The following is an 11,198-nucleotide window of genomic DNA, read 5'->3' on the forward strand; positions in this document are numbered from 1 at the left end:
ATGGTAAATTACCTGTGTTGTTATAATTTAATGATCCCACTTAACCTTTGTCGTACATTGTCTTGTAGAGGGAGAAGCTCTAAGAGAGAGAGAGAGAGAGAGAGAGAGAGAGAGAGAGAGAGAGAGAGAGAGAGAGTCTCTTTTTATTTTACGTCCTCCAAACACATCTTTTTTTATTTTTTAATAAATAAATAAATAAATAATCCATCCCATCAGATAGAATGTAAATATTATGCATATCAAGTAATTTGCATAGATAAATAACCCACAGCTGACATCAAAGGAAGGAAGGAAGGAAAGAAGGAGAAGAAGAAGAAGAAGAAGAAGAAGAAGAAGAAGTACAGGTGCAAAGCAAGTTCAAGAGTTAATTAATCCTCGTGATTGAAATGAGATCTCACCCTCAACAATAGTAACTCCTCTTGAAACCAATCAAAGGAAATCAAATGCAGGCTTGTGCACTATTAATTAAGCTCAGAACAACATATCAAGAACAAATCCCTCTGTGCCTATCACCACTAACTAGAAACCCTATACATGCATACACGCATCAAAATCCAACTTAATTACTCCTCCAACTCCGCTGTTCTTCCCTTTCTCTTCTCAGTTCAGATCAGACCAGACCAGACATGTTGTTCTAAGTGTTCCGGGAGCCGGAGCTAGCCGAATGGATCCGAGGTTCCTCTCGGAGCAAATGCTCTTCGTGATGCCATATTCAGTGAGAAAACGAACCGCTTCAGAAGCTTAATGCAAACCGACATGATCACTCCGATCCACTCCTCCGGCAACAGCGACGCCACCTCGATGAGATGAATACGTCTAGTTCACTATATATATCCTCACCATCACTACCACTACCACTAGTGCACATCAGTAAGATATATGCTCCAATAGATTTAAGATACCTAGCTAGCTAGCAAGACGAAAGCGAAGAAAGGAATGGTACTGGATTTCGGGCTAAATCAGATGTGCAGCTGACGACCAGCCGCTGACGGCGTCCGCCCAACCAGTGGCTTCTCTCGAGTACAGAAACGAGGTATCGGTTGGTGAGACCTTGGTGGCAGCCGAGCCAAAAGCTCCCAAAGAATTCCCTGTGGAGAATTGCCAACCTATGTGGCTGTTGTTGATCCTACCATTCGTCTCACCTTGTTGGTTGTTCGCTTCCTTGATCGTTCCAAAGTTGCCGAATTCTCGCAGGTCCTCCTGGGCCAACAAGGCTTGACTGCCTTCATTTCTCCCCGGCTGCTGAAGGCTGGAAACCAGAAGCGATGCCGCGGAGGCCGACGACAACGACGATCCAAACAGTGGGTACTCATTCGTAAGCGGCAGTTGCTCAAACAATTGGCGGAGATGGTACTCGTCGTCGTCGCCTCGGTTAGGGGGAAGTCCGGCTCCAAGTGCACTGACCTGGGGCTGGGGATCGAAGGCAGCGGTGCAAGCAGGGATATGGATGGTGTTTGGTAAAGTTGGCGATGAACGGAATATGGATGTATCGATGTGTTTGGAAGTACAACGGGGCGGCGACAGCGACTCGAGAGTGTTAGGCAGCACAATCGGGCGAGGCAGAGGCGGACAGTGAGGCGATACTTTGGCGGTCATCGTCGTCGGCTTCTTGACGCGCTTGTTCTTCCGGCATCCACCACCTACGGGCACGTTCCTGAGGGTGCCGCCTCGCGTCCAGTAGCGTTTGCAGGCCCTGCAGAAATGCCGAGGCTGCGACATACTGTAGTTGTTGAAGTAGCAGAACTTGGTGTTGGTGGAATCACAACGCGGGCACTGGAGGGCCGCTTGATGTTCTTGTGAAGATGGTCGGTCCGCGATCCGAGCAGCAGCGAGGGCAGTGGTTGTGCTGGTCATGTTGCTTCTGCCGGAGTCTATACGATCAGCGGTAATGCCGTACTTTCTGTAGTTGATGCGGCGGGTAGCCCTGGTGCTACTGTGTCCAGAAATAAGGAACCTATCTCTCATCCTCTGCAAGAAAGAGATGGAGCGAACAAGAAATGGTTGAGATATGAGAGGAATGGACCAGAGCTGCCGAATGATAGACTTGAGAGGAAGGTTCCCCGACAAGAGCTAACCAACAAAACAGAGCTTAATGCAGTCTTATTGACTGAAGGTGATAGAGATAAAGATAGGTACGACATGAGAACTTGCGCAAGGCACCTGTGGCCATTATTGCCTCAGGGTATGATGCCTAGCTGAGCTGCTCTTCGTATCCGTTACAGAGGATCCCTTCCCCTTCCCAAATGGTACAATGTGGAAGAGGAGACTTTGATGGGGTCCGCAGAAGACCGACTTCTGGAGGCCAGGAATTAAGCGTAGTGGAGTCGCGGCGGATGGTGGTGTAGGGGGAGGAGGAGGAGGTCAATCGGATGGGGGTGATCTTAATTGCGAAGAGGGTAGAGGGGAATCCCAAGAGACTGTGCGAGCAAAACGAGGCAATCCTTTCTTCCCACTGGAGAGGCATTATCTCCGATAATTCGGTCGCGTCGCACTGTGGTTTTGAGACGTAGGAAGGAAGGAAATTGGCGTGGGAAGGCGACAAGAGATGGCGTGTATGGGAACGAAAACAGGTTAATGTCGTCCGTGCGACGGTGGGAATGCGTGCCACTGCTTTCAAGAGGGCAGAAGACCGGCTCACGGAGTGTGGGCAGCCCGTGCAGTGCCTGAGTCTGCGTATTTCCTGCACGTCAAAGAAGGGAAAATAATATACACGCAGTTACTCCAGAATCCGACCGAGGACAGATGAGAAAAGACTAGAAAACCCTTGAGTATTTATTTAATCGAATAAATACTCCATGGATCCCTGTTTCATCCGTGGTGGTGGGTGATCCAATTTGGTACTTGAATTGTTATCTCCCTCTCCTTCTCCATCTTAATCGATGAAACTACCATTTCCTCTGCCCTCTCCTCCCTCTTCGAGAATTAAGTGTCATCGTCTCTGTCCTGTTGGTGACTGCATTCAATATAGTGTGTGCAGCACAAGGCGTAGACAAGTGAAATTGAGGATCCCGTGAGAACAGGGATGGATCTGCAGGAGACACGAGGTCATGGTGGGGGGGGGGGGGGGGGGGGGGGATATTCCGCGAAGATAAGAAGCGTCCATCCTCGTCCACCAAACGTTGACTGGCAAAGTCAACGGCACAAACAAGCCAAGAGTATCTCAGTCTCAATGTTCCCTTCCCCAAACACGATTCCACACCGTCTCCTGCAAAGTAAGCAGTAGGACAAACACTACATTCCCACGGAGGACGCGCAAACGATGCATTACATCGGGTGTGACATGAGAAACAAGTCTTTGTGGGGTGGGTTGACCTCCACATGTGGCTGTTTCTTGGCGAGTGAAAATACAAGATATACATCGTGATAGGGTCTCGTCACCATAGAGGGAGATTTGACGGTGTCAAACTTTGACTGGGTAACTGGGCATTTCACACATTAGCAGAGGAGCGGACTTTGTTCTGCGATTTCTTTTTGTTGTTGGATGTCAGAAATAAAAGAAATGAAAATGGTGATCAACAAGCATGGCATCAAATAAGAGTGTTTTGACGAAAGACGAGTGTCGTTTTTCACGATTTCCGAAAGATGTTTTAGCAAAGGAATTCTGTGTAACTTTAAACAAAAAAAGAATAAGAAGGGGAGTGAGTGCCATGCCGGAGTCGTTTGCTTCCGGCCAATGGGGACGATCGAAGCTGCAGCAAATTGATGAGAGTCCCCTCTCCGAACGTAGACCGGAGGAAATTAAGAATAGCCTCTGTGCAAAACTCGCAAGGATCCAAACTAGCTGTTGCCGAACACACTTTCTTGTTCACACTTCCATCCGGTTCAGAATCCCGAAAGGCACTCGGCTGGGGAAATTTCTAGTTTATTTTCCTTGTTTTCTTCTTCAGCTATCAATGGATGAGGCCTTTAATCGAGAACAGGAGCAGGAGTTAATCGGTGGTTCCTCATCGATCACCAACGAATCGAACAAGCCATCGTCTTTAAGATAATGTTGGCACCGTCCTAAGACTACATCATTCATCAGGTGTTTTGCATCATCCTCTTCGGAAATCTCAAACATTTTTCCAAATAAAAAAGGAACAGTGTTGCCATTTACAAATAGATGCAGCGATCATGATTAGATTAAATTCTAAAGATTGGAAGATTCATCAAGTGGAAGTGTTTTCGTATGTGACGTTGCGGGGGTATCTTGTCCTTCCTTGTACCGAAGCAAAACACGTATCTATCTTAAACCTCGGTATCGGTTTCCTCTGGATAAAGACTTCGCAGCAGGGCACAACATACTTAAAATGATCCATCACGTAGAATCGCATCGCATGCATGTGTCCTCATAATAATGGAGTTGCACCTCGGGACAGCTTGTCATGGTCCAGTTCGAATAAACGTCTCCAACTTGTGGGACTTCATAATATGGTGAAGTTAGACCATTATTTTCAATCATTCTCTTCCTCTCCACCATTGATCATGTCGTTGACCACAAAATCTACTCACGACATGCCACCGCATGCTCATCACAGCCCTCTCGATCAATCATGTAAATCCATGGCCATATAATGTGCCTTGAGTACTTGCAATCTGTTGCGTGCTTGCTATCTTATAGCTAGCCATTGCATCAATCAACTACCTACCCCACTAGTCTTGGTCTGCTGGTCACTTTCCATCTACTAATGCCCGGCAGCTTGCTCGGTGGAATCCAAGACACAAGTATTGTTGCCTTCTGAGGCCAGCCAGTCCTCTCCCTTGCCGCATTCCAGACTCTTAGACTGGTCCACGTTCCATGCACTGTCTCGTATATGATCGGGAGGGATATGCTATGCTGATTGATTTGGGAAGTTAGCCAGCAAAAATACCATCTTCCGAACACCCTACTAATATACTTTATGCCTACCTATAATATTTCCATTCGATATGCTTCTTCTTGTGTTAAACTTTGTTGTTTTGTTTCAGTGCCAGAAAAGAAAATGTATATATCTCTCTCTATCTTTCTGTATTTCAGCTGACCTTTTCATCATATATAGCTTCTTTTTTTCTTTTGAGGGTTGAAACTCGAGAAAAGTTGCTGATTTGGATCTCATATGAGAACAGAGATTCCCTAAAAAGTTAATAGGCAAAGAGACGAATGAGTCATTCCATCATTTGATGGTGTGAGAACCATGCACAGAGCATCAAGTTTTTCATCGGGTGCCTCTCGACCGCTCACATAGCTCGATAACAGTAATACACACGGAGCACTTGTATCAGTTCCCAGAGTGTACAGAATGTGAGTAGGTGCAGTATGTGATTGTTCATGTTCAGTAAATTACTTTTGGATAATGGTAGTCCGATGTCAAGTCATTCTTCATGAAGAACAAGTATCACCGCTAATGGTGGGTGGACTCGTGGTATGCAATCTAAGGTGCTGCTTCATCCCTGTGGTTTGATGTGGATGGTCAAACGTTTACCATGAGAACATTCCTAATCTATCTCAATTGTTCTACCAGGAAGCTGCAAGGAAGCAGAGCTACAGTGGTTCAACCACAATCACACATGTTCCTAGCAGATTTTTCTCCACACAACTGATTGAAACGAGTCTCTCCTCGTGGCCGAGGTTCCACCCGGGTATACGTGCTATCAGCAGATTTGACTCTCCTTGTGGTCAATCCATCTGGTCATATATACCCTCATAATCACCATCCCACCCAGTGATTCATCTTCGATGTTGTTGATCATGAGTTAAACATGCTGAATTGTGAAAAGAATGGCCCAAGTCAGAGCATTCTTCCCTGTCTTAACTCGGATCCAATTCAGCATCCACAAACCAGACTTTCATCCTCCACATGAACACCCTCCCCTCCTGTGTCTTGGATGAAAGAAACAAGCACACAGTCTTCCGGTCTTCATCATTTTTGTCAGCTTGCTTTATAGTAGACAACAATCTAATCCACAATTTCATATCATCCATTGTCGATAAATCTACCCCCCAACACATTGCAGCTACTATTGTGCCTCGAATATGAACTCTGATAAAAACTCAGGTGGGACCGGTTCAGCCATCTCGAATGCCAACCAAGAATTGAGTTGCAGGTGCTTCCACAAAAAGGCTTCGGGAAAACATAATTTTTCTAGTGTTGCAAGTAACTCTGGGATGAAAATTCTATGGGGACCTAAGAGCACCTTACGAGAGAGACTGGTTATCTGCCCTGTTCTTAAAAGCAGGGATGCCACAATCTTTTAACAGCCTACGTGATGATGCGAAGAGGAAGTCAATGAGCATCATCTTCTTATCTCTCTGCTCTAAAACCATAGGGGAATACTCGTCGGTACTCTCTTTTTCCCTTGCCACTAGATTTTTTTTTTTTTTTTCTCTGTCAGGAGCTCCTTGTGAAATTTTAATCCAACACAATAATGGCTTCAAACATTTGCAAGTTCCTCAGACAGATAGTAAACATCCTGATACCATATGGCTATCCTCCAGCCTTTCTGAAAGAGAAGGTTACCAAACCACCATTTCACCATTTAAGTAAGAAAGGAAGAAATAAAAACACACAAAAATTAATCTATAATTATTTTTTAATAACATAAAATATAGTATATAAATGGCTCTTGCCAATGTAGGCTAATAGATCAATTACTCAACCTTTACCTATGGTCATTACCCTATAAAATTCTTCTTCTTCTGGCAATATTTAACTTGTATCCAATATTTTCCTTCTGCTGGCAATCTCTCCCAGCTAATTCACTCAACAATTCTACAACGATGTTGCCAGAAGCCAAAATATGAATCTTGGACATTAGCAGGTAAGGAATACTTGTGTATACCGGACAGGTTTAGGCTTTTATATATCCAACCAGAAATGAGACTGACAATATTTAACTTCTTTCGGATAACAAAACACCAAGGTTAACCATACTCTTGCATCCATCAGGAGGTGAGATTATAAATATTACAAGGACAACAAAATAATCTTCTAAGAGCCTTCTGGAATTCCTCGGACAAGAAGTTGTTGGACTCCAATATCTGATGGAAAAAGAGTTGGGCTGAGACGGAATGGATTTGTTAGACTTTCTATCCAATTCTCAAATTATGAGATAGATGGTGAGGATCTGAGTAAAATTCAGAAAACTAACTAGCTATTCATGGAAAAAGAGGTTCATCAGCACTTGCTATAATAACACTCCAGAAGAAATCTAGTACGAAGACAAAAGAATCAGATTATGCAAACGATGCTCCAGCCAACCATATATCTTAAGATAGTCAAAAGTAATATGAGGCCTAGTATCACTAATATCATGTTGTTCCTCTATACACTGTGGTACATAGCTCCCATTGATGTTTGCCATATCATACAGAGAAAGTACAGCATCAGTTAATTTTAATTCGGAGGGAAAAATGGAAGGATGAGTAATGATTCCAATGATTATTACTTTCCAGAAAAGGCAGCAAATTTTGGATTTACAGACAGGATTTACAAATACAAGGATATTTTCAAGAAATGCTAAGTGTGCTTCTCTCCATATGTTATTTACTGAATAATTTCTTGATATTTACATACTCAAGCAGCTTTTGCATAAATACCTAGTTCACAGGGTTGCCAGTTTCAGAGCTCTGGGTTCCTCTAATGCGTCTTTAGTTTGTTGCCACTCATTCATCTCACTCTTTGCTCAAACCACTTATTTGTTACTGGAACATCTATGTTACGGAAAACCCAACAATTCAGTAAGACTCCTAGTTCTTTGGTCTCCCATTTTTCATTCTCTTGTCCGTTGTTCACTTCAAGCTTTTGCTTTCTGTATGGAGCACCTAAGATATATTGCTCGTAATGCATCCAGGTCCGGTGTCCATTTTCTAATGACAGTGTTGGTCGGTTTCATTAGAATGGCATGCTCCCAATTCTGAGTATTATAGATCTAGCCAATCTGGTTGATATCCAAACAGAAAATATGGATATCCTTCGAGCTAACACAAGAATGATATTAGAAAATTAACTCAAGGAGCTGAATAGCTTGGACTACTTCGTAGTGCATCCTTATTGTCTTCACAGATAGAAATTAGAGAAGTGCTTGTGTGAAATTTGATATAAAAAAAAAAGGAATTTAAAGGAACATCAGATCCTAGTTCTTTTGCCCTGAATCTTTTGTTACAAAAGCACGAAAAGTTTACTATTGCTGCACCTGAAATGTTCTAATTTCCTTCTAAAGCTTGTCACATAATAAATGAGTAGTCTATCACTTGCAGTGAGAGCTCTTTCAGTCTTTTGTTTGTTTTAAAGCAATTATCGTTCCTAGAGTAATTTGTGTTGTTGCAATTTGCATCATCAAACATATTATGGAGTATGACTGATTGATGATGTGCAAATTAAAAATCATGCCATGGCATTTATTGGCAAATCTCTTTATTTCACTTCAAGAATCAGAAAATGTGAAAATGTAATCCACCTGATAACTAAGGTTTTGAATTAGGTGGTACTCCACATATAGATATGAGCCATTTTACTAGCAAATAAATTAGGTTCAGTGCCCACCTCAGCTATGTCAGATTTCCTCCCTGAAAATAGTACGCCGAGGTCCAACCACAAGTATCAGAACTATACTTCTTATTAGCAGGCCGGCAGGCTTCAACACTACAAAGTGCTGCAGTGAGAATAACGAAGGATGCCTGCCATAACACAGATGAAGTGGACGAACCTCATTCTTTATCGGCTGACTAACGAAACTCCTAGGGAGCATGAGAAGTTGAGAATTTGGAATATGAGGCAATCAATGGTGGAAGAGATCCCCCAAGAATTTGCACAAAATCCATTCTACGTTATCTGACTGACAAAACTTCTAAGGTCCATGAGTTAAGCTGAGAATTTGTGGTATGAAGTGTTCCAGTTGGTTCTAACCATAAAAATGTATGTAGGAGTACCTATGACGGAATGAGAACCTTAAGATACTCAGTGTTTGAGTTCAGGCAACACAATTACTAGTTAGCTCGTCCATCAATCGAAAGAGCACTTTAGAAATCATAATTATACACCATAATCTTCGTGGGATAGAAACAAAGATAAGAAGTGCACAAAAGATGACCAAGAACCCTAGTATGCACAGATTGTTGGAGTCCAGGCAACACATTTTCTAGTTAGAACATTGATAAACAAAAAAAAAAGAAGAGTACTTTAGAACTCATCGTTATTACAAATCTATACAAAAGACGGAAGTAAAGGGCGCAAGGATAAAGGAAAACGAGGACAAGGAAAGAAAGAGCGAAAGAAACATATCTTGCGTACAACCTGTTTGTCTATTTGTCTCTCCGAGTCTTCCACCGCAGAATGTATACATGCTTGTTAGGAAGAGTTGGACGGTGAGAAGGCGTCCTTGACGGCAGAGGCCGCGGTGAGGTAGTTGAGGGTGTTCCGGAGCGTGTCGCGTTCCCTGCGGAGCCTGGCGCTTGTGTCCTCCAGCTCCAGCAGCGCCTGCTGTTCCCTGGGCGCCCCTTCGAAGGTGCTCCCGACAAAGAAAGAGAAGGGGGTCGGGAAGAGGTTGCGGCGTAGGTCCATGACGCCCTCCTTCTCGGGCTTGCCGTTGAGCCGGTTGGAGATGCGGATGACGTCGCGCATATAGTTTTCGACCTCGGCGGCGAGGGCCTCAAGGTCGTCGCCCTCTGCCGGACGCGGCGGAGGGCGGTCCTCGAGCCAGGAGACCTCAGCGACGAGGTAGGGTTTGGAGCGGAGGACGCGGGAGACGCGGAACCGCTCCTGGCCCTTGCAAATGAGAAAGAAGCGGTCGTCGACGAGGCGCTCGTGCTTGACGACCTCGCCGACGCAGCCGACGTCGGCGACGGAGCCTCCGTCAGAGAAGACGACGCCGAACCGAAGGTCGGTCTGCAGCAGGGTGTGCATCATGATGCGGTAGCGGAACTCGAAGATCTGGAGCGGGAGGACGGCGCCCGGGAAGAGGACGAGCGGCAGCGGAAAGAGGGGCAGCTCGACGAGGTCATTGGCGACGGGTCGCTCGGGCGGCGGAGATGAGGGGGAGGAAGAGGAGCAGCGAGCGGCGAAAGATTGGGTTTTGGGGCGGTAAAAGTGCTTGGAGGAGGTGGAGGAAGGTTTGGAAAGGGTAAAATAGGGGTTTTTGATGAGCTGGGAATTGAGATGGGAAGAAGGAGACTGGGGATGGTGGTGGTGAACGGTGGTGGGTGAGTGAAGGAAGTGATGAGGGAGGAGAGCCATGGAGGGGGAGGGGGAGAGAGGGAGAGAGAAGGGGCTGGGCACTGACAAGTATCTGCTAGTTTTGATTGGGTGGGGAACGGGAACTAATAAGAGAGAGACCCTTATTATTCGCGTTGGGTGTTTTCTGCGCTTCAGTAGTGTGATTCTTTCTGTGGTTTTGTGGTTGAGGCGGCGGCGGCCGTGGTGGTGGAGAGGAGAGAGAGAGAGAGAGAGAGAGCGAGGTGGGGGAACGGAGATGGCGTGGAAGCAGGCGAGTGGAGGGAGGAAGTGGGTCCCGCGAAAACGTTGTAATGGTCCTTGGCATGCCACCCGGTGCGGCTTATCTTCATCACAAGCAAAAGAGGATTTTTTTTTTCTTTTTTCTTTTCTCTGTTTTTTTTTTTAATTTACTTTGAAGAAGTATTTTTGTATTTATCTCTATAATAACGCAGAAGTGAAATCCCTATATTTCAGTATTAGAAGAATTTAATAGAGAATATTTCAATACCAATCATATTTCGTCAGTTGACAACCATAGAGAAATTGACGTAGAAGATAATAGGACATCTACTTAACCTAACGCGAGAGATGATAAGATCGATCGGTGATACCCCTTCAATCGTCTTCTACTAACGTCACACCGTGAGGGGTCATATGGCTCGACGCCACACCATAAGAGATCGTATAAGTCGACCCGCGTCGTAAGGGAGCTATACGAGTTGATTATCTACATGAATGCATCACAGAATGACGTATGAGATAGTTCCTATCGATCGTGATCCCTTCCCACCGGCTTCGTAAGTATAAAATCCGATCCTTGATACCCGAACAGGAACATGACTCTAAACCTCAAAAGAAAAATAATCTTTACTTAAATTAATCTGAGTGTTAGAAGGATCAAAAATCCTCTCCCTTCCTTCGGACACCAACCTATTCTGCAAGGTCCCTGAGGGGATCGAGCTCATTCCAACCTTACCTTAGGACTATCCCAAAAGCTCGGAGGCCACATCAGAGCCACCCTCACAAGCT

At 44.8% G+C, this 11,198-nt stretch overlaps 2 protein-coding genes across 2 annotated transcripts; both read right to left on the reverse strand.

The window, feature by feature from the left end:
• Positions 1-435: 435 nt before the first annotated feature.
• LOC135611363 (dof zinc finger protein DOF1.4-like) lies at positions 436-2,097 on the reverse strand. The gene has a single exon (XM_065107098.1). It carries the CDS (start codon positions 1,963-1,965, stop codon positions 955-957), a length of 1,011 nt encoding a protein of 336 aa, XP_064963170.1. The 5' UTR covers positions 1,966-2,097; the 3' UTR covers positions 436-954.
• Positions 2,098-9,112: 7,015 nt separating this feature from the next.
• Positions 9,113-10,363, reverse strand: LOC135611364 (uncharacterized). Its single transcript, XM_065107099.1, has one exon. The coding sequence runs from the start codon at positions 10,188-10,190 to the stop codon at positions 9,306-9,308; it is 885 nt and encodes a 294-aa protein (XP_064963171.1). The 5' UTR covers positions 10,191-10,363; the 3' UTR covers positions 9,113-9,305.
• Positions 10,364-11,198: the final 835 nt, after the last annotated feature.

The sequence above is a fragment of the Musa acuminata genome, chromosome BXJ2-4, assembly GCF_036884655.1.
Source record: "Musa acuminata AAA Group cultivar baxijiao chromosome BXJ2-4, Cavendish_Baxijiao_AAA, whole genome shotgun sequence".
In the NCBI taxonomy this organism is placed as follows: domain Eukaryota; kingdom Viridiplantae; phylum Streptophyta; class Magnoliopsida; order Zingiberales; family Musaceae; genus Musa; species Musa acuminata.